The sequence below is a fragment of the Carcharodon carcharias genome, chromosome 1, assembly GCF_017639515.1.
Source record: "Carcharodon carcharias isolate sCarCar2 chromosome 1, sCarCar2.pri, whole genome shotgun sequence".
Taxonomy (NCBI): Eukaryota; Metazoa; Chordata; class Chondrichthyes; order Lamniformes; family Lamnidae; genus Carcharodon; species Carcharodon carcharias.
Genome location: NC_054467.1, coordinates 19,046,138 through 19,070,271, shown reverse-complemented (window position 1 = coordinate 19,070,271; position 24,134 = coordinate 19,046,138). Strand labels below are relative to the sequence as shown.

The 24,134-nt window shown below is 42.3% G+C and overlaps 1 protein-coding gene across 1 annotated transcript in view; it reads left to right on the top strand.

The window, feature by feature from the left end:
- Positions 1 to 334: 334 nt before the first annotated feature.
- LOC121278456 (rod cGMP-specific 3',5'-cyclic phosphodiesterase subunit beta-like) overlaps positions 335 to 24,134 on the top strand; it is a 67,039-nt gene continuing 43,239 nt past the window's right edge. Inside the window, exons 1-5 of the mRNA XM_041188908.1 lie at positions 335 to 348; positions 6,430 to 6,883; positions 15,737 to 15,889; positions 15,982 to 16,071; positions 22,927 to 23,067. Of these exons, the coding sequence (XP_041044842.1) occupies positions 335 to 348; positions 6,430 to 6,883; positions 15,737 to 15,889; positions 15,982 to 16,071; positions 22,927 to 23,067 (852 nt within the window). The remainder of the gene's footprint in view (positions 349 to 6,429; positions 6,884 to 15,736; positions 15,890 to 15,981; positions 16,072 to 22,926; positions 23,068 to 24,134) is intronic.

The window sequence follows — 24,134 nt, the reverse complement described above, 5'->3', positions numbered from 1 at the left end:
GAAGTCCGCCTGGCCGATTTGCCCGTCTGTCAACCAGAGCGTTGAATGGATCACGAAAAATCGGAGACGATTGCAACAATAATAACACTAATTGACCTCTTAACTGTCAGCGGGCGTACTTCCGACTTTTGCGCGCGACCGCCAACTAAAATATTGCACGAGTGCAGGATGATGTCAGGATGCTTGTCCAACGTTGTCTCGCGTGATTTTGCGTCTGACTGGGTCGGCCGTGCCCCTGCCCGCTGACCCAAAATTTCTACCCCCAAACTTAACAGTATCGCAAAAGAATGTTTATAAAATATTTATTGTTTATAAAAGACAAGTCTTCAGAAATATGGCAATAAAAAAGTACAGACTTTGGCTGCAAAATGCATTAGTTACTTTTTAAAATCTGGTGTTTGTTTTATTTTAGATACAAGTCCTTCCTAAAAGAGTTAAGCTTGAAAGATTAAAATACATGTTGTAAAAGATGTAAATGCAGTCACGATGGTCAACTTAGATACATAACTTTGTAATGTTAATATTTGTTAATGAAGAAAAATTGTATTGTTATAACTTTCTTCCTTCAACAATCCTTGCTTGGCCCACAAGAAGTTACAGCTCCAAATCTGTGAGGACAGTTTGCGCTGACGATCCTGTTGTAACTTCTCCTTCCAGCCTTGGCCTTTCCTTCAGTTATCCAGCTTACTCTTCCACTGTCATCTCCCTCATTGGAACGATCACACTGTCAAGCTCTCGCTCCAGGAACTTCTCTCCCTCCCAGATGTGTCTCCATCTCCTCAAGTTCTGACATTTTGAGCTTGACATTTCACACAGCTGAGCACTTGAAATTTGCTGATCATGTAGGCAGGCCATCACTAGGCCTAAAACTGGCAGCATAAGGGACAGCTTTTTAAAATATTACTTCCAAATAGTATAAATTAGTGTGCTTAGCACGTACTCAGTGTAGTCTATAGGCCACCAGCTGGTGGGAAAATGTAAGGGAACAAATTTGCAAGGAAATTACACAGCAGTGCAAAAATTATAGAATAGTTATAATGGGGGATTTTAATTATCTGAGCAGAGACTGGGATCAAAGTAGTTGTTATGATCCCAGCCAATATCAATACTGGACAAGTCGGATCCAGAGTGAAACCTGGCTTGATAGATCCTAACTTATTTTTTAGAAACCGTGGAAGACAGTTACTGACATATTCACCGGAGTCTACTGATGAACTGTTAACACAAAGAATAAAATATTTATTAAGCAAGAAAAAATAACTATATTACACCAAACAAAAAGAAATTGGAAAGATCTTAAACACAAGAGGATGCTTCACTATCCCTTTACCCCAGTAATATCTTTACAGACACATAAACCAGTGAAGAGTTACCACTAGCTTGACACTCAAAGGCTTCTCACTTGATACTGGCATTACAAACAGTTTTCTTCCAGTGAATTCCTAAGCATTCATTCACTCAATGCTTTTCACCCAACTTGTATCTCTGCCCAAGACAACCAACAAACCACATTCTAAACTCAGTCTTCCAGTAGTATCTCTGCTAAACTGATCATGATACTGAGTTCTATAACTGAATATTCAGTCAACTACTGTCCCAATAGCCTTTTAATGTTTTCTTCTCAGAGAGCAGAAAATCCCTGTCTTCACTCTCTGACAAACACTGAACTCTCTGTTCTGCCTCTTCTCTGTGTCTGTCCTTGTACCACTGTCGTTCAGCAACAGTAATTTTTTTTTTTCCGCTTTGTGTTTCCTCCCCACAATCATTAAATGTTACCCCACTTCTTTAACTTCAGGCATTGTAAAACCTCATTTAAAATGTATATATGCAAACAAAACCAAAAGAACTGACCTTTGGTCAGAAATCTATCCAGACTTCCAGGCACCAGTGTTCACACACAAAACTTAAATGAAACGGGAAGCATTTTATCTTTCTTAACAAACAAATATATAACTTAAAAATATACATTGTTCATAATATAGTGTTAAGGGCAGAGAAGGGCAGAGAATTTGCAAAAGCAGCAAAGGCGATGTGAGAAAAAACTTTTTCACACAGCGAATGGTCCAAGCCTAGAGTACACTGTCTGGAAGCATGGTGGAGGATAAAAAATTGGCTGAGCAATAGGAAACAGTGAGTAATGGTTAATGGATATTTTTCAGGCTGAAGGGAGGTTTGTAATGGAGTTCCCCCAGCGGTCAGTATTGAGACACTTGCTTTTCTTGGTATATATTAGTCATCTAGATCTTGATGTGCAGGGGACAATTTCAAAGTTTGCGGATGATACCAAACTTGGAATTGTTGTAAAGTGTGTGGAGGGCAGTGTAGAATTTCAAAAGGACATAGGCAAGTTGGTGGAGTGGGCAGATAGGTGGCAGATGAAGTTCAATGCAGAAAAGTGTGAGGTGATTCATTTTGGTAGGAAGAACATGGAGAGACAATATAGAATAAGGGGTACAACTCTAAACAGTGTGTAGGAGCAGAGGGACCTGGGTGTATATGTGCATAAGCAATTAAAGGTGGCAGGAAAAGTGGAGAGAGCAGTTAATAAAGCATAGAGTATCCTAGGCTTTATTAATAGGGCCATAGGATAGAAGAGCAAGGAGGTTATGCTGAACCTGGATAGGACACTAGTTATACCTCAGCTGGAGTATTGTGTACAACTTTGGGTGCCACACTGTAGGAAGGATGTGAATGCATTAGAGACGGTGCAGTAGAGGTTTACAAAAATGGTTTTAGGGATTAGTTATGAAGATAGATTGGAGAGGTTGGGACAGTTCTCATTTGAGAGGAGAAGGCAAGGAGGAGTTTTGATAGAGGTATTCAAAATCATGAGGGGCCTGGGCAGAGTAGATAAGGAGAAACTGTTCCTGCTCAAAAAAGGATTGAGAATGAAGGGCATAGATTTAAAGTGATTTGCAAAAGAAGCAAAGGCGATGTGAGAAAAAACTTTTTCACACAGTGAATGGTCCGAGCCTAGAATACACTGGAAGCATGGTGGAGGCAGATTCAATCGAGGCATTCAAGAGGGCATTAGATGGTTATTTAAATAGAAACAACATGCAGGGTTATGGGGAAAAGGCAGGAGAATGGCACTGAGTGATAATACTCATTCGGAGAGCCAGTGCAGACACAATTGTCCACCTCTACCCTTGACTCACCACTGCCGTTACTGAAATCCTTGTCCACATTTTTGTAATCTTAAGAAAGTAAAATTGGACAGTGCATTTTTTTTTCATTCACGGGATGCGGGCTTCGCTGGCTGAGCCAGCATTTAATGCCCATCCCTAGTTGCCCTTGAGAAGGTGGTGGTGAGCTGCTTTTCTTGAACCGCTGCAGTCCACAGTGCTGTTAGGGAGGGAGTTCCAGTATTTTGACCCAGCAACAGTGAAGGAACGGCGACATATAAAACCTGGCAGCCTATCCGCTCCTGGCCATTCTGTGCCTAGATGTAAAAGTAAAACTTGCACCAACCTCTCCAATCAACCTCCTCACTGGTCACTTTACTTCCAACTCAGCCTAAGTTCCACTTCCCCTTATGTGCACGTTCTCTATTTTATATAAACCCATGGTGCAGAATTTAGCTCTTTTTGGGCTGGCTTGGCAGGGGTAGGCAGGGACAAACTTGGTGCATGCGCTCGAGTGCGTACTTCAGACTCTCCCTGAGCTACAGAGCTGCCTCGGGGAGATGAAGAGTTTTTAGAGAAAAAAAAATAAAGACTTGAAAAATATAATGAAACGTGTCCCCTCACGTGACTCACCTCAATGTCCCGAGAGTATTTTCAACGCTTCCTGCTGGGGTTCACTTTCAGTTGTCCTTCTGCGCTGACCTGCATCTCTGCCCACCCAATGATCCCACTCCCATGCAGCACCTGATCTCGCCCACCACGCCTCTTGTTTCACTTTCGATTTGGACAGTATGATGCTAATTCGGTTTTACTTTCGCTCCCCCATCCTTTACCCTCCTCCAGTGTCCCATCACAGTTGACCCCCCAGCATCCCCTTCCACCTCCCCTCCGTGACCTACCAGCTACAACCCTTTTTCTTTGGGGATGCCCAGGTGAATGTGCATGTTCCTTTCCTTTCTGAAAATCCCACGCCTATCCACATTCACCTCCCCAACCTCATCCTTCCCACCCCAAGAGTCCGTGTCTGCCTTCAAGTTCCCACAACCATCCTCACCGTCCTTTCTACCACTACTGTAAAACCCTCACCCTCCCACCCTACTGCCTCACTCTGCCCTCGGTCATTCTCACCATTCCCTCATACCATGCCCGCTCTCAGTTTGCTCCCCAGAGGGCAGTCATGGACTCATCAGACCCCTTCCCTGCCCATTCACCTGCACCATGGCCCTATCCAGACCTCTTCCGCCCCTTTCCCTTCCGGACCCCTTCCTCGCTCTGGACCCCTTCCACCCCCGGAACCCCTTCCCTCCAGGAAATCCTTTTACCTCCCCTTAGCCCTTCCCCCTAATGCAGACACCCCCCTCCCCCATTTAGTCCTTCCTCCTTCCTGACTCTCTCAGACACCCTTACTTCTTCTGCCATCCTTAGTCCTTCCCCCCCCATGACTCCTTCCTGCAACCTTACCTCTTCCTCCAGCCTTACTTCTTCCTTCAGCCTTACTCCCTCCCCTCGCCGCACTCCCTCTTCCACCCTGGCTCCTTCCCCTGTCTGCACTCCTTCCCCCACCCCTGGATTCCCGCCAATCTTCACAATCCATCCCCCTCACTGACTCCCCTCTCTGCACTTCTTCCCCCCTCCGAACTCCTCCACTTACACTTTGCACCCTCCTTTCACCTACCCAGTTGCCACCTTCATGCCTGTTACCCCCTCCTTCCCGGTACCGACCTCCCCCCAACCTCACCCCCTCCCCCACCCCACCAACTGACACCTTCATTCCCCTTCTCCCAGCCTCACTCCCCCCAACACCTCTTCCTCTCCCACTCTAACCTAGACCTTCCTCTCCCAGGCCCTCGACCATCGTCCGTTGTCAGCATCAATGGTGACTTTCCAACGTCCGTGAGCTGCTTCGCGGTGGAGCCATGTCCATAAGAATCCACCCAGCATGCCATGGATGTCCCTCCAGTGCGATGTTGCTGTCAGGCTCAAGCATGTGCTGCTCCTCGGATGTCCACAATGTGAGCAAGGCCCTGGCGGTAAGTCCCGACTTCTGCACGTCACAGTTATCAAGACGTGTTCTGCACCTGCGTGTTTTCCTGCCGATGCAAGTGGACGATCCAATGGGGGCGGGGGGGGGGGGGGGGCGGTGGGGGGGCGGGGGGGAGGTGCGGTGGAGGTGTGAGTCCAGCGGGCTGACCTTATAATGATACGCTGATGTATTACAATGAGGTTCCTGATATCCGGTGGTGGTGAGCGCAGCCTGCCAGAGACAAGTAGAGCAGACAATTGCAAAGTGGCTTCATGACGTTGTGAAACGTCTTCTCGTCATATTGTCCGCTTCTGCCACCGAACACGCAAAATGCCAGCGGCCACGGACGATTCTGCCCCTTGTTTGAGAGATTACTATTATCCCTCTGGTGTCCATTATCTCCTTTAATTAGATTCCTGTAATCCTGTCCCTAAATACATCCTTAAATTTAATAATAAATCACGAAATACTCCTAGCTGAAGCACATGCTGCTGTGCAAATGAGTCAAGGACGATTGCAAGTTTAAAAAAAAGTGCTTTGCGTTAGCACTACAACCTGGTAAAGTTACAATTCCGAAGAAGATTCATATGGACTCGAAACTTTAACTCTGTTTCTCTCTCTCCGCAGATGCTGCCAGACCTGCTGAGTTTTTCCAGCGCTCACTGTTTTCATTTCAGATCTCCAGCATCCACAGTATTTTGCCTTCTATGATAAAGTTACGGCTAAATGTCATGATTTCTTTCAGGTTCACATTTATTATTAGTGTGGAAAACATAAGGTGGCCTCTGCTCATTGGAGACTAAACACCAAAGTAATGAGGATGAAAAGAGGTTTTTAAGGGGTGGCTGTATTATAATAGGAAACACCAACAGGCACAATAACAAATTGTGTATAGAGATCCTTTTATAGTTAAGAGCTACATCCACTACCGCAACTTAAAGGCTGGTCAGAATTAGTCACCTAGAAAAGACCTTCCTTACTTACAGATCCGGTAAGAGATGGGACTGGGACTGGCTGTTCCTGTGTCACATGACACTTGATCAGGTTTCTCTGAGACAATCTACACGCACAACAGTTCACCTTCAGCAGTATTAGGAAAATAGCTTGCTGATGACAGTAGAATGTGAGCAAAGCAGCCTCTGTGTTTGCAGGAGCTTTACAATGAGCTAGATCGGTTGCAGTTATTGGGAACCTGGTGTAGAATATTTACCAGTGGTCAACTGAATTTATCAGATTTAGTGGTGCTGTACTCAAACAGCCAGAAGTCAACAACATGGACAGGGAAGCTGCGGAAAAATTCCTGGACTCTAATCCTGAATTTGCCAAGCAATACTTTGAGAAAAAACTGCACCCAGAAGCTGTTGCTCAGCTGATGGAAGGGTCTGATGCTGCCAACATCACAACTTTTCAGGAAGTTGGCCAGGTGCAGGAGAGTGAAATTCTCTTTGACCTTATCCGAGACATGCAGGAGAGCGTAAACATGGAAAAGGTGGTGTTCAAAATTTTACGAAGGCTTAGTTTCCTGATCCATGCAGATCGAATGAGTCTGTTTATGTACCGGCAAAGGAATGGTACAGGGGAGCTAGCCACCAGGCTGTTCAACATTCACAAGGATGCTGAGTTGGATGACTGCCTTGTTCATCCTGAACACGAGATTGTTTTTCCACTGGACGTAGGCATTGTAGGAAGTGTTGCACAGTCCAAGAAAACTATAAATGTCCGGAATATCGGTGAGGTAGGTTTAAGAATATTTAAACAAGATAAATATTTGAAAAAAAGACCTCCGATTCAGTCAATAATGATTCAAAAGGTTGCATGCTTTAGAAGGTTTTATTTTATGCATCCTATGGTTTTGCCGGCCAGAGCCAGTTGATTTAATAGGATTATCCAGTCCAATGTGACCGGTGGAATTAAGATTTAAAAGACTTCACTAGTTGTGTATCTAAATTTGAGGGACTGAAATATGCACATGTTCATAAAAGTTTGTAGAATAAGTTTTGTATGTATACACGAAAATGTGAAGGAGAAATGTTTAACATTAAATTTGAGATATCTTAAGAGAATATTTTGAGCTTACTTGCTTTAGTTTTAACAGAAATCTTGTGGATTCTTCATGATCAACAACGTACATTTGTATAGCAACTTTAACATAGGTAAATGTCCTAAAGTGCTTTATTGACATGTAATCAGACAAAAATTGACATTGAGCTAAAGAAGATGTAATCAGGACAGGGTGACTGAAAGCTTGGTGAAAGAGGTAGATTCTCAGGAGCATCAAAGGAGGAGAGAGAGGATTTTTATTTCATTCATTCACAGGATGTGGAGGTCACAGGCAAGGCTAACATTCATTGGCCATCCCTAACTGCTCTTGAAGACAGTGATGAGCCACCTTCTTGAATACAACTGGTGTGGCTTGCTACGTCATTTCAGGGGGGAGTTAAGAGTCATGTGAGTCTGGAGTCACATACAGGCCAGATTGGATTAGGACAGAGGATTTCCTTTCCTAAAGGACATTAGTGAACCAGATAAGTTTTTACAACAATCTGGTAGTTTCATGGTCATCATCATTGATACAGATTTTGTATTTTAGCTTTGATTTAATTAACTGAATTTAAATTCACCAGCTGCAGTGAGGGGAATTAAACTCATGTGTCCAGATCATTAGTCCAGGTCTCTAGGTTACTAGTCCAGTAACATAATCAGTATGCTAAAATATCCCAATGATTCCTGAGATTAGGTCCTAGATAACTGAAGGGCCTCCACCAATGGTTGGGAGAAGAGAGTAGTGGATTCACAAAAGGCTATGGTTGGAGGAACACAGAATTCATGCAGTTTGCAAACCAGAAAAGATTAGAGAGGTAGGGAGGGGTGAAGCCATGGAGGGATTTGAATATGAGGATGAGGCGATGATGTACTGGGAGCCAATACAGTCCAGAAAGCATAGCAGTTGCTCCAGATAAACCTATTTTCAGAGTTAGCCATGGCCTGACTAACAGGAATGAACTAACCTTAAATAGTCCATTTCAACTTATCCAGCCTGCGGAATCTCAAATACAGTATCTGGTAACCAAACTGACAATAGAATGTCCGATTTGTGATGATATTTCAACTGTTGTTTTCAAAAATGTGCTTGGAGATGATTTAAATCCTCTTGATGTAATCCTGTGACCTGGTTATCATATCTGGGATTACCTTTTCAGGTTAAATCTTATTAATTCCATTCAACTTGGATAACTAAGCTCAACTCCTCCAAAGCAGCAGCTCTTGAATGCACTGGCAGTGAATAAAAAGAAAGACAGGCATTTATTTGGCTTTTCAGGACCACTGGATGCCTCAAGCACTTTACAGCCAATGTGGGATTTTTTTGAAGCGCAGTCACTATTGCAGTGCAAAAAATGTGGCAGCCACATTGCCCACAGCAAACTCCCACAAGCAACAATGTGATAATAGCCATATTTTTGTGATGTTGATTGAGGGATAAATATTGGCAGGACCCCAGGGAGGATTCCCGTGTTCTTCTTCAAAGTAGTGCCATGGGATCCTTTATATCCACCCAAACTCATAGAGCAGGCTTCAGTTTAACATGTCAACTGAAAGGCAACAACTCCAACAGTCCAGTACTCTCTCACTTACTGAAGTGGCAACCTTGATGTTTATACACAAGTCCTGGAGTGGGACTTGAACCCAGAACCTTATAATTCAGGGACAAAAGTGCTACCAACTGAGCCACAGCTGACACAAATGTGAGTGGGGCCTTTTTCATCATTTCTTATGGTTTGCCTTCCATGTACCAGAGGATTCTCATAGTTGAACCTTAGCTCTCTATGTCCCAGAAAACGTTAACACATCCCGTGATATCTAGGCAACAAATGGGGAACTCATTTTCAGATTATCTCAGGTATTGCTTCTATCTCATCCCTAAATCACATCCTCTTTGCCTTCGGAAAGTGCAGAACGCATACATTGTTTGAGGCTCTAGCACTGGGAATTCCCTTAGAATTCTCCATTGGTCTCTGGAAGATCAGCAGGAATCCCATTTTAAGCATCTTTCTGTAGTTACTATTGTCCTTCTGATTACCATGAGAAACCCTTGACAGAACTGCCAAACATATTCATTAAACTATAAAATAATATGCAAATAGTAGCAGAAACTTAACATTTTTATTATCGGTGCACATAGTTGTACAATAGTTAACCAAAGCTATATCCATGTTGTGATAAACTGCAACTTCCAAACTAAGCTGTGAATGATTTTTTTTTAACCTAGTAACACTGGTTTTTATCATTAACTGAGTTAATTATCTGCCTTAATTAACCTTCTTTGGAAGTTCAGACAAACTCAAGTCTCTTCAACTTACTTTTGGACTCTGATTTGAAAACAAATGTGCTGATAAATAATGAAAGATGCCTCAAGCAGTTACTGAGGCTGACAACATTTAAAGAATTGCTTTTTTGAATTCAAAATAGCTACCAATCAACCAAACTACAGAACAAAAATAGATAGAATGTTTGTTTTTGGATGTAATTTTTTATCCTCTCCCATGGCCTCTTGTTTTTTTTATAGATGGACTGATAAATAATTGCAATGAAGCAAGCTGAAGCATTCTTCTGTGAACGAAACTAGTCTCAATCCTGCTGTATCATGACAAAATTTAAAAAAAAACAACAGAATCCTCAAATCTGATAGAGGTTTACAAGCTGATCAGCAAGTTTAGATAAAAGTTGTTCCCATTGCTGATGGTACAAGGAGGAGGGAATGCAGGTTTAAGATTTTGTTCAAGGGATACAGGAGGGATGTGAGGAAGAATGTTTAGTGCAGTGTGTTGTAATCACCTGGAACTTGCTGCCAATGAGGGTATTGGAAGTGGAGACAATCAATGATTTCAAAACGAAATTGGGTATGATGGAAATAAATTTGCAGGGCTTCAGGGATGGGACAAATTGGGTTGCTCTACAGGGAGCTAGCATGGACTTGATGGGCTGAATAGCCTCCTGCTGTGCTGTAATGACTATGACAAAAATTGCTTCTTTTTTTGTCACATTCACCACTTAGTATTTTGCATTTAAATACAATGTGTAATGTAGGTTATGGGAAATGTAGGTCTCAATAAAATGACATTTTGTCCCAATGTAGATAAGCTAAGGATGATTAATAAGTAGACATGTCGCAGTATATCTTAAACATGTGAGAATAATTTTCTTTTTAAGCAAGGGCAGAAAACAAACAGTTGCAGGTTATAGAAACAAAGAAAGATACTGCACAGAAGGAAGCCATTCAGTCCATCTTTGAAAGAGCTATATCTGATATTATGGTGGAGAAAGTGGCATAGTGGTAATGTGACTGAGCTAATAATTCTGGGGCCCAGGGTAATTCTCTAAGGACATGGGTTCAAATCCCACCATGGCAACTGATGGAGTTTGAATTCAATTAATAAAACCTGGAATTGAAAGCTAGTCTTGTTGATGGTGATATGAAACTATCATCAATTGTGTTTAAAAATCCATCTGATTCACCAATGTCCATTAGGGAAAGAAATCTACCATCCTTAGCTTACATGTGACTCCAGAAACACAGCAATGTGGTTGACTTTTAACTGTCCTCTGAAATGGCAATGAGTGCTGGCTTTGCCAGCGCCACTCACATCCCATGAAAGATACTTTTTTGAACTCAGCAAAACGATGAAACCAGTCTGTGTATTTAACGGGTGGTGGATCCACAACTGCCTGCTTTGGCTGAAACTGAAAGTTACCTTCTGTGGTGACAATTCAATAGAAAATGCTTTGTATGCTCTAATCATCCTGTTCATGCAAGTGATTTGGAGCGGCCCTCATCCTGCAACAGATGGGTAAAAATTTAGATGGTTACTGTATGTGGTGGGGTTTTCTGCTCAAGCACTCCAAATTAATGTAAAAACCCCAGAGCAAGTGAAAATGCTAGCTTCTAAGTGTGAGAGTAATGACCGAGCATTGTCAGAAATACAATGTGCTTGGATATTTTGTGTACAAATACACTCGCACGGTAGCTGTATGTGTATTCAACCTGAACAGTTGCAAACAAATTCTCGACACACTGTCAATTGTCTGAGGAGTATTGATAATTATTCTCTCATCAAAACAAACTTCAGCGTACTTGTACAGTCAAATTCCTATCCACATGAACTGTGGTATTCACATGTATATTGCAATGATCCACTAATGTCCTTTAGCGAAGGAAATCTGCCATCCTTACCCAGTCTGGCCCATATGTGATCCCAGACCCACGGAAATGTGGTTGATTTTTAACTGCCCTCTGAAATGGCTGAGCAAGCCACTCAGTTCAATGGCAATTGGGAATGGGCAACAAATGCTGGCTGTGCCAATGACGCCCACATCCCACAAGAGAATAAATAAATAAGCAAACTCTTTCTAGACCCTAATATTTCTCAGACACCAACAGCAAGAGTATAGCCAGAAGGGATGAATATTACATTAATTTAGGATTTCAGTTCCACATACTGAGGGCCCAAAGGGTGAAACCTTTGCATCTAAACATGAAAAATTGAAATAAAAGCGGAAAATTCTGGAAAAACTCAGCAGATCTGGCAGAAGCTGTGGCGAGAGAAACAGAGCTAACGTTTCGAGTCTGTATGACTCTTCTTCAAAAAAATTGATACCAACACCCAACCGGGACCCTCTACCCCTTCCCGTCCATCTGACCCCATCCCTTCTTCTAATCCCACCCCTTGTCGAGTATTCAGCATACCTCTGGACCTTCCCCTGCCCCACGGAACTCATTTCTTCCTATCTTGACTCCATTCTCTCTGCTCTTTGCCTATTTTTGTAACCAGATGTTGAAATCCATGATTCTGTTGTGTCAATCAGCAGCCCTTTCCTTGATCAATAGAAAATTTGAAGCAATAATGTGTATAGCACACTGTCTTTATTTAGGGAATCTGTATTTTTTAATTTGTATTTGCCAAGGTTGCTTTTATTGGTTATCCCCCAGGTGCCTGACCAGTGAGCCTTCTGTTTGCACGATTGCTGTTCTTCTTTGACAGAGTTTTCAAAGTGCTCTCAAAGGTAGCCTGTACTAGAGTCTAGGCCCAGTGACTTGAAGGTGATAATACACTCATGACATCACTGCTCTTGTTCTTCCCAGTGGTGGAGGTCAGAGGGGAGGGTGGTGGATACTATCAAAGTAACCTTGGTGAGTTTCTCCAGTAGATCCTGTACATTGTACATACTTTACTACAGCCACAGTTCATCAATAATTGAGTCCGAAGAAAGGGGCATCAATGAAGCTACTTGTTCTGTTCCAGATGGTGTTGAGTTTCCTCAGTGTTGTTGCACCTGTTAACCCTTCAGGTGAGCGGTGAGTATTCCATCACCCTCACTGACTTGAATCTTGTAGATGGTGAAGAGATTTTGAGGGTTCAGGAGGTGAGCCACTTATCACCTTGGCTCAAGCAGGCAGCTCAACACCACCCTCTCAAGGGCAATTAGGGATAGGCAATAAATGCTGGCCTAGCCAGCAACGCCCACATGCCATGAATGAATTAAAAAAGTACACAACACAGTCTTTGCCTTGCCGGCATAGTGTTGTATCCTGGCCCACTTAAGCTCCTGCCAATGGCGATACCCAAGATATTGGTAGTGAGAAACTTGACAATCATGGTGCCTTTAAAGGTCAATGGGAAATGATTGAGTTTACTCCTGTTTGAGATCGTTTATACCTAGCTCTAAGTAGCTAATTGTCACATGTGAAGGGAAGTAGGCTGATGTGTTGAAGTTCACTGAGGAACTCATTCATTTATGAAGTTAATCACAGTATGTGGATTATAATGAATCAACCAAGGCATGATGAACGTGCCTTGTTCATGGGCTGCTTTATTATTGGACGTTCTTCTTTCCATAAATCATTTCTCCCCATCTGAATTGCAGCAGTAGATCCTTTAGATAATCTTTTAAAATATCCCACCTTTGTTGTCTCAGATTTTTTTATCTGTACTAAAATGTTTGGCCATTTCAGTATTTTGTTTCAATGAACAATGATAGCCTCTACTTTTTCTGTTCTTTATGCAGTAATATTAGTTACTGTGCATTGTGTTTGGTAGTGTGATGGTGTTGTGAATTGTGTTTGGTGGTGTGATTCTGTTTGGAAGTCTGAAGGTGTGGGCTATTGCATTTGATAGTGTGATGGTGTGGTGTATTGTGTTTGGTATTGTGATGGTGTACTTTAGAAAATTAGAAATAGGAACAGGAGTAGACCATTTAGCCCCTCGAGCCTGCTCCACCATTCAATAGGATCATGGCTGATCTTCTTATGTTTTGATTTCCACATTCCCATCTAACCCCGATTACCTTTGATTCCCTTGCCTAACAAGAACCTATCTACCTCCGCCTTAAAAATACTCAATGACCCTATCTCCACCACTTTCTGAGGCAGAGAATTACAAAGTCGCAAAACCCTCTGAAAGAAAAAATGTGTGATGGTGTGGCATTTTGTATTTGGTAATGTGATGGTGTGATATATTCTGTTTGGTAGTGTGATGGTGTGATATATTCTGTTTGGTAGTGTGATGGTGTGGTATATTCTGTATGGTAGTGTGATGGTGTGATATATTCTGTATGGTAGTGTGATGGTGTGATATATTCTGTTTGGTAGTGTGATGGTGTGATATATTCTGTTTGGTAATGTGATGGTGTGATATATTCTGTTTGATAGTGTGATGGTGTGATATATTCTGTTTAGTAGTGTGATGGTGTGATATATTCTGTTTGGTAGTGTGATGGTGTGATATATTCTGTTTGGTAGTGTGATGGTGTGATGGGTTGTGTTTGGCCACATGATAGAGTGGTGTACTTTGTTTGGTGGTACGATGGTACATGTATTATGTTTAGTGGTGTGATGTATTAGGGCCCAAATTGAATAACAATGTTCTCCTAATGCACAACGCTGATGTAGATTATGCACCTCAGTATATTGACTGCTCTGCACCTTGTGCTACATATGTTTTGAAAGCAGTTTGCTGGTCTCACACAATTACACACGGTTGGTCCATTAAAATATTTTCCAGTGCTCCCACTAACAGTTAAAGCACTGAATGTAGCTTGAGGCTCAGTGTCCAGACCTTTAGACATCAACAGCTATTGTAGGACAGCTGGCTGCTCGTAAAGTTGTTCATGGATGTCCCCAATTGCTACCTTGCAGCAGAAATACATAGAATCTACAGGATAGAAATGGGCTATTCAGCAGCCCAACTGATTCATACTTATGTTGATGCTCCCCACGAGCTTCCTTCCACCTCTCTTCATCTAACTTCATTCTATTCCTTTCTCCTTCATGCGCTTTCCTTTAAAAGTATTTTTCCTTTAGAAGTATCTATATTATTCATCTCAACAACTGTGGTGGTGAGATCCATATTGCCAGTGCAGACATGATGGGCCAAATGGCCTCCTCCTGCACTGTAACAATTCTGTGATTCTGTGAACCATGCTCTGGGAAAGAAGGTTTTCCTGAATTCCTGTTGGACTTATTGGCGACTATCTTACATTTGTGGCCTCTTGTTTTGATCTCCAACACAATTGGAAACATCGTCTACCCAATCTAACACCTTATTTGTAAAGGTCTTATATTAGGTAAGATTAGGTCTCCAAATTAGGTCTTCCCTCAGCCTCCTATTTTCTAGAGCAGAGCCCATGCATGGTCAATCTTTTCTGGGAAAAATGTTCCCAGTTCTGAACCACTCTACTTGCACTTCTTCAGTGTGCCTGTCATTTTTGTAATATGAACACCAGAACTGATGTGATCCATCGAGCGATTTTTGGAAGACAAGCAAAATGCAATGATGGTGGTGTTCAAGTGTGAGCAATGAGCGACTGGAATATTTTTCAGGTTTGAACTCCATTTTAGGGTTTCGTTCTAATCAGAAAAACGCAGTGTCCTGGTGACCCCTGCAAATGTCCAGTGTTAGATGTAAATGTTGACAATAGACAGGATCTGCCTATTTAGTGATGGGTAAGTCTTAGGTCTCAATGCTATTTGGTGCTGAGGCTTAAGACTGAACTGTTAGGCGCGTCTGAATGTGAAATAGTCTTCACTGATTTCCACTCTGTCATATGTGGTGGGATACTGATTAAATACCAGGTCTTTAAGCATAAGCAGAGAGTGATAAGTAAAATTGGAGGACTGTACTGTTCCACCCTTAAATAGGTACTTTCAGAGACACTGGCAGAAGCTTCAGAGAATATTATCCATAGGATTGTGCATAGGATGGAGACCATGGCCGAAGAAAAGAGATAGGGTGAAGATACCTTAAAAGTGTGGAATTATTCTTGACAAAGTAAACACACCAAATATGCTAAGAGACAAAATTGGATTAGTAAAAACTTAATGATCAGGTTTACGATGTGGAGTTGGCAGCAATCTCAGAACCTAAAATAAAAGCTCTCACCAAGTCTAGACAGGAAAGCTTGAGGGTAGAGGTCACTTCATTTAGAAAAATATAAAACAAATCATTCTCATTGTATCGTTTTACCATTTAATTTGCCCAGATTCACTCTCTTACACAAAATGTTAACATCTGTTTGTTTCCATCTTGGAAATTAGTCCAGTACTTACTGCTCATTTGTGGATGAACTGACTGAATACAAAACGAAGAGTGTACTCGCTACCCCCATAATGAATGGTAAAGACGTTGTCGCTGTGATCATGGCAACCAATAAGACAGATGGAACTTATTTTACTGAAGAAGATGAAGATGTAAGTCTTTCACATACATGTTGAAGCAGATTGATACATAACACAAATGTATTTGTAGCAATTCATTTATGGATGGTCAACTTTCTTTTCAGCTTTTCTTGAAATATCTCAACTTTGCCACTTTGAACCTCAAAATCTACCAACTGACCTACCTTCATGGCTGTGAAACAAGAAGAGGCCAGGTAAAAATTCCTTTTGGATAGTGTGGATGTTGGCATATAAAATCGACCTTCGAAGCTTTTAAAAATCCCTCCAAAAACAGGGGTTGACTTATATGCCAACTATAAAAGTGAATTTCTGCAGTGGGTGTGGGCAGTCACCATTGGAAGTGTCATTTGCATCTGTGAGAAGTATTGGTGTATCTTACACTCCTGAGCGTCTTTGTAACACAGCCTGTATTTCCTGTTTGGTCCTTGCCACCAGTTAATACTGGTAAGTAGGACATCCAATTATGGGGTGCAAAATTGAGGCTGAGTACTAATATAGCATATAGCGAGTATAGCATGTTATGGATGAAAACAGTGTCAACTTATACACCGAGCATATGCAAAAATGTGATTTTCAGGGCTGGATAAATGGGGTTGCCTCATACACCGGATCGAGTTTTATGCTGTGATTTATGGTAATTGAGTATTTTTTAGGATTATCTGCATTACCAAGTGACTGTATTGGGGTGTTTCCAGATTGTTTGTAGTCAGGAACAATACATTGTGGATTCCAGGTTTCTTCCAAATGTGGGGGAAGAAATCCCAATCTAACCGCTGTAAATTAACCTTCGTGTTTGCTTTTACCATGATGAACATTACTATGGAAACTCCTTCATTTTATATCCTGGAATGTCAATGATGTGGAAAATAATCTACAAAAAGTGCATGCGGTGAAGAAAAGAGAAAAAAGATGTGGCTGCAAGTGCCACTGCATAACTTCGGCATATGGACCCCGAAATTTCTTGGTTCATCAATGTCCCCAATTGGCAACACCCACAATTCTCATTGCATTGTACTCATCTTTATCAGTCCTATGTCCATACTATGCTACTCCATACTTTGTTTTATCATTGATAACACTCGCCTCTGAGTCAAAACTTTAAGTTCCACTTCTGATGCCTGAGAACAGGATCTAGGTTGCTATTTCATTGCAAGCCTGAGAGGGTGCTGCACTGTCAGAGGCATTGTGCTTTAGATGTGACTTTAAGCCGAGTTGCAGTCTCTCCCTCAGGTGGCTGGAAATGATCGCAGGGTGTTATTTGAAGAAAAGCAGAGGAGTTCTCCTGCTCTCCTGGCCAAAGTTACCACTTAACCGACACCGCTAAAATGGAATAACTGTCCATTTATCTCATGGTTTTTGGGAACTTGCCTTGTGCAACTTGGCAGCTGTGTTTCTCTGCATTATGACAGTGATTATACTTCAGAAGTATTTCGTTGGCTGTGAAGTGCTTTGGGACATTCTGATGTTATGAAAGGCGCTATACAAATGGAAGTTCTTTCTTGTTTCTTCGTTAAACTGCAGCCGCCATCGTTCTATCCATCCGCTTAAGCTACCTCCTTTTGTAATTTTTTGGGAAAGAAGAATCTGTCATTCCCTCCACTCAAGGCATGTCCATTTACTCTAAGTCTTTGCTTCATGCATTCCATCCAGTTTCCTAGCCAAATAACAAGACTACCTCCAATTCACAACTAACAATCTTTTCATAGAATCATAGAATAGTGCAGCAAAGAATGAGGCCATTCGGCCCTCTGTGTTGAGATGGCCTCTCTGAAGAGCAATCCATTTACTCCCACTTCCAGGCTCTCTCCTTAAATCCCTGCAATATTTTTCATGTTCAAGTATTCATTCAATTCCCTTCTTAAGGCTACTATTGACTCAATTTCCCTATCAGACAGAACATCCCAAATCCTAACTACTCACAGGATTAAAAAAAAAGATTTGTCTCTGGTTCTTTTGCCAATCAGCCTAAATCTAGTTCTCAACAGTTCCACCATTGGGAACAGTTTCTCTTTATTTATGGTACCTAACCTCTTCATCATTTTAAACATTCTCATGTAATCTGCTCAAATGCCTTCTGAATATCCATGTGTTCAGCATCCATTTATCCTCCTTCATCTTCCACCTCAGTGACTGTCAAAGAATTCCATCTTCTTAGTCAGACATGGTGGGGTCAAAGTTCATCACGCCCAATTTCTCATGTGACAGCAACCACAACTCATGCCCAAATTGGGAGGCCCAAAGTAGTACCAAACTTGAGCCCAGGCCTCATTGACATTAACTGAATAAGCTACCAGAACCTGTCATGCCTCCACAGGCAACTTATCCATTTGAACAACATTAATCATGGTCGGCTCGCCTTACTGGCTATGACCCAAAGATATGATTCAGAAGGGTGGGGAGTTTATAGTGGCAACACAGGTGGGGAAGGATTGGAATACTATGCCGTAAGGGCTCCCATTGGCTCAGAGCAATGATTTATAAAATATATGCATCTATGATTTTAATTACTTATTGATGCAACTGCTGCTTAGGCCACTGAATCCTGAATGCAGCCCATACTCCTTCTGTTCTTCAGAAACCAATTTCCCTAGAGAGGTTTCTTAAAAAGGCACTAGACCACTCAGTAACATAAGCAAGACACCATTATTAGGTGACTGGCCTATTTGGCATCATTGCTCTTTTAAGCCCGGAAAACAGGCAAGGTTATTTTTCTTTCACAGGATGTCAGCATCACTGGCAAGACCAGCATTTATTGCCCATCCCTAATTGCCCTTCAGAAGGTGGTGGTGAGCCACCTTATTGAACCACTTCAGTCCATGCGGTGTAGTTACATCCACATTGCTGTAAGGAAGGGGGGTCCAGGATTTTGACCCAGCAACAGTGAAGGAACGGCGATATATTTCCCAAGTCGGGATGGTGAGTGGCTTGGAGGGGAACTTCCAGGTGGTGGTGTTTCCATCTATCTGCTGTCCTTGTGTTTCTGGGTAGTAAAAGTCATTGGTTAGAAGGCATTGTTGAAGGAGCCTTGGTGAGGTGCTGCATCACATCTTGTAGGGGGGCACACTGCTGCCACTAGGTGGAGGGAGTGAATGTTAAAGGTGGTGCCAATCCAGTGGATTGTTTGTCCTGGATAGTGTCAAGCTTCCTGAGTGTTGTTGGATCAGCATTTGTCCAGGCAAGTGGAGAGTATTTCATCACGTTCCGACTTGTGCTTTGTAGATGGTGGGCAGACTTTGGGGAGTCAGGAGGTGAGCTTCTCTCCACAAAATTCCCAGCCTCTGGCTTGCTCTTGTAGCCACAATATATATTTGGCTGGTCCAGTTCAGTTTCTGGTCAACGGTAACTTCCAGGATGTTGATAGTGGGAGATTCAGCAATAGTAATGTTGTTTAATGTCAAGGGGGAATGGTTAGATTCTCTCCTGTTGGAGATGGTCATTTACTGGCACTTGTGTGGCATGAATGTTACTTGCCACTTATCAATCCAAGCCTGAAAGTTGTCCAGGTCTTGTTGCATATGGACATGGACTGCTTTAGTATCTGAGGAGTTGCGAATGATGCTGAACATTGTGCAATCATCAGCAAACATCCCCACTTGTAACCTTATGATGGAGGGAATAATGTCCATTAGTGAAGCAGGTGAAGATGGTTGGGCCTAGGACACTACCCTGAGGAACTCCTGCAGTGATGTCCTGGAACTGAGATGATTGATCTCCAACAACCACAGCCATCTTCCTTTGTGCTAGGTATGACTCCAACCAGAGGAAATCTTTCCCTGTGATTCCCATTGACTTTAGTTTTGCTGGGGCTCCTTGATGCCACATTCAGTCAAATGCTGCCTTGATGTCAAGGGCAGTCACTCTCACCTCACCTCTTGTGTTCAGCTTTTTTGTCCATGTTTGGACCAAGGCAGTAATGAGGTCAGGAGCTGAGTGGACCTGGCAGAACCCAAACTGAGCATCAGTGAGCAGGTTATTGCTGGGTAAGTACTGCTTGATAACTCTGTTGATGACACCTTCCATCACTTTAATAATGATCAAGAGTAGACTAATGGGGCAGTAATTGGTCAGGTTGGACTTGTCTATATTAGATACTGAACCATATTATTCTCACCAATCATCCGTCACTGCCACCACACCACCTGCTTGCCCTGCCTCCAAAAGTACTCCTTTCATGTTTTTAGGGTATATCCACTAATTATCTTCTGAACACTGTAGAGACACATCGACACGCAGCCAGATATTTGGATGTATGTTCCAGCAGTACATTTTTCAGCAGTTGCACATTACTCTATGATGTGCCGGACACTCCAGAGGCCCTGTGTTACTACTCACTCCATATACAATAAATGGCTAAAATGTCACTTATACCGTGTTGATCTTTTACATTTTTATCAGTAGATCTCTGCACATATATTGTGGAAATAGAATACTGTGCATGAAGCTGTTGAATTCTAGTTCCAGTGAAGAAGTTCCTGTGTAACTCATAGGTGACTTCATGACTTGTGATTCACATAGTCTCCTTGACTGACAAAATTGCATATCTGACACTGATCTTTTATCCCCTATAATCACAAACATTTTGTTATCTCTATCAAGAAGTTAGGATAGATTGCAAAAAATATTGCTGGTGGCAAATAAGAGCAAAGTCATTAATCATGCACACTCTGCAAGGATACACATGCTAAGTGTGGGTTGTAGAGAATTCTCCAACAATTCTCAGGGTAGTTTTTTAGACTCAACGTCAATTGTCAGCAATCTTCATTAGTGAGGCTTGGGCTGATAAGTGGTAAATGACATTTATGCCACACAGTGCCAGGTAATGGCTGTCTTCAACAAAAGAGAATCAGCAACACCCACATCATGTTAAATAATTTTTAAAAATCTTGTCTTTCCCCTGCACAGTTGGGTTGATACTGCACTCCTTGGTGCCCTGGGCTCATTACCAGCTTGTTCCATGCCAGATGCTTTCACTGCCCTATAATACATGGCAGCTATGTAATAGAACCAAGAGCCTGTTTGGTGAATGTGCGCACAGATCACTAAAATCCTATTTCTAGTTTAAAAAGGGCCTGCTCGCTCTTTTTCTGTATTAATTCATGGAATGCGGATATTTCTGGCAAGGCCAGCATTTGTTGTCCATCCCTAATTGTCCTTAAGAAAGTAATAGTGAGCCACTTTCTTGAACCACTGCAGTCCATTTGGTGCTGGTGCACCTATAGTGTTATTGGAGAGAGAGTTCCAGGACAGTGACAATGAAGGAATGGCAAAGTAGTTTCAAGCCAGGATGCTGTGTCACTTAGACAGGAACTTGCAGGTGGTGGTGTTTCCAAGTATCTGCTGCCCTCATCCTTCTAGGTGATAGAGGTTGCGGGTTTAGAAGATGTTGTCAAAGGAGCCTTGGTGGTTTGCTGCAGTGCATCTTGAGGATGGTACACACTGCTGTTACTGTGCGCACCAGTGGTGGAGGGAGTGAATACTTAAGATGGTCAATGGGGTGCCAGTCAAGGGGACTGCTTTGTCTTGGATGATGTCTTGAGTGTACTTAAGAAGGCAAGAGGAGAGTATCCCTTCACAATCTTGACTTGTGGGTGGTCGACAGATGCTGGGGAGTCAGGAGGTGAGTTACTTATCACAGAATTCCCAGCCTCTGACCTACTCTTATAATCACAGCATTTATATGGCTAATCCAGTTCAGTTTCTGGTCAATGATAGCCCCCAGGAGGTTGATGATGGGGGATTCAACAATGATAATACTGTTTAATGTCAAGAGATGGTTGGATTCTCTCTTGTCAGAGATGGACATTCCCTGGCACTTGTGTTTCACAAATGTAACTTGACACTTATCAGCCTAAGCCTGAATGCTGTCCATCCCCTGCTGCATGCAGACATGGACTGCTTCAATATTTGAGGATTGCAAATGGTACTCAGCACTTTTTGAATTTCCCCATTTCTTGTCTTATGATTATGGGAAAGTCATTGATGAAGCAGCTGGAGATGATTGGCATTGGAACCCATCCTGAGGCATTCTTGCAGTGGTGAGGGCTGAGATGATTGGCCTCCAAAAACACAAGCATCTCCTTTATGCTAAATTTGTTTCCAAGAGTGGGAAGTTTTTCTTAATTTCTATTGATTTCACCTTGGCTAGGATTCCTTGATGCTACACTTGGTCAGTGGCTTTTAAAAATTCATTTACAGGATGTGGGCGTTGCTGGCTAGGTGCTGCATTGATGTCAAGGGCAGTCACTCCCACCTCAGCTTATCTGACTGGAGCACATGAGAAAAGCTTGAGACAGTCACAAGTGAAGGTCACAGAGCGCTACATACTTTGTTATTTCTCCGGGAGACCCTGACCCTGACCTGCTATGTGGCTTGCTCACTCTTGAATAACTTAAGCCTCAAAAAGTTGATTTGTTTCCGGTGCTGTCTTCTGTGATGTTGATCCCTCCTTCACCAAAAAAGTGAATGTTCATTTCAGTTTGCAAGCAGCTCTTTATGAGCTTCTAACGTTGGAAGCATTGCCACACAACCTAGACACTCTTGCAGTGTGTAATGAAAGGGTTATTAAAAGATTAAAAGCATTAATGGGTGAAGTTACCCTCATAATTCTCAGGCATAGTGCACACTTTTGCTGCCTCATTGTGTCAGTGTCCCTTCGTTCTTTGGAGAAGATCTATCAATTTAATTCCATTCTGTTTTCTGACAGTATCTAAACTAAGTTCTGTGTCCAGTTCTATGCTGTCAAATGATGTCAAACGATCTATGCTGTTTTTGAGTCAAACTACTCAAAGCATGAAATTAACTGATTTATTGGGGAAGCAAATATGTCCGGGGCTGCACCATAACTCTGAATACACCAATTTAGTTTTTTAAATGGCATTTGTTGTAAATTTATCATTGTTATTCCATCATGGCACATTGCTGTGGCTGGGAAGAGGAGACCAGGAAATGTAATATGTTTGTGCCCCTCTTGAAACCTGGTTCAAGTGATGCTCATGTATACTTTTGAGTTGCTTTATTCCATTATAATTTTATTTCTCCCATTCCTATAGGTTCTTTTATGGTCAGCAAACAAAGTATTTGAAGAACTGACAGATATTGAGCGACAGTTTCACAAGGCTTTTTACACAGTCAGAGCCTACCTGAACTGTGAGAGATACTCAGTAGCACTCCTGGACATGACGAAGGAGAAGGTTTGGATCATATTTTGTTTATTATGCTGATTTAAGTACCTTGATATTGTGAGCCGCTGTGACTGATATTGACTATTATGAAAAATAGTTGTATGATGTATTCTGAATATTGGCTTCCAATATTCAGGAATTAACAAATGAAACCCAGCCACAGCATTTTTTTTCAATAGCCAAAAGGTTTCTGTTTGTTCCCATTGCATTTGGTTGCAGTTACCTTTACATTCTAATGATATGCTCGCTCAGTTTATGAACCATTGGTAGTGCAGGAGGACCGCTATTTAAACAGAAGAGTTTGGTAGTCAATCGTCTGAACTTAATTTGTTGGTTTTGTTGATTATCTGAATGCCTCATTTATATTTGAGTGTTTTTTCTTTGTTTCATGCCACTTTTTTTAACAGCTGGATAATGTGAGGCACAGGCTCCTGTTTAAAGGTGATGCTCAGACAGTCTATTACAAGGACTGGAACTCTTGAAGAGAAAGCAAACCACCAACAGGCATATGGGCATGGTGGGGACAGTCACCCAAGTAAATGTAACATAAGAACTGAAAAAATTAGAAGCACTACTCAAGTTAAGGAGTATGATTTAGTAGTCACTACAAGACCTGGATAACAAGCCGGACTTTACTGGGAGATAAATATTCAAGGATCTTTAGTATCTATGAATAGGACATGGAAACTGGGAAAGGAGGAATAACAAAAGCACAGTTAGAGAGTCGAAAGAAAGGGGTCAGGATTATAGCTCCGATATGGGGGAGGGAACTGAGGCAGATGGGCACATAATTTCTCACCAGTATGCCATTTTGCCAACAAAAACCTGCCCCCCAACCCCAGCCATTTTCCTGGAGGCCAGATTGGTGAGGGGGTTGGGGGAAGGGTGGAAGGGTAGCAGGTAGCCAATTGAGGTAATTAAAAGGCCTATTAAAGCCATTGATCAGAGGCCGGCTGGAATTTTCCAGCCGGCCAGTGGGAGCACAGCAGCTGTCTGGAAGCGGCTTCCTTGCGAAAGTCTGGGGGCCTGTGCTCCGGGCTGACTTTACGTGTGCGCCTGCTCCCCAGAGCCTATCT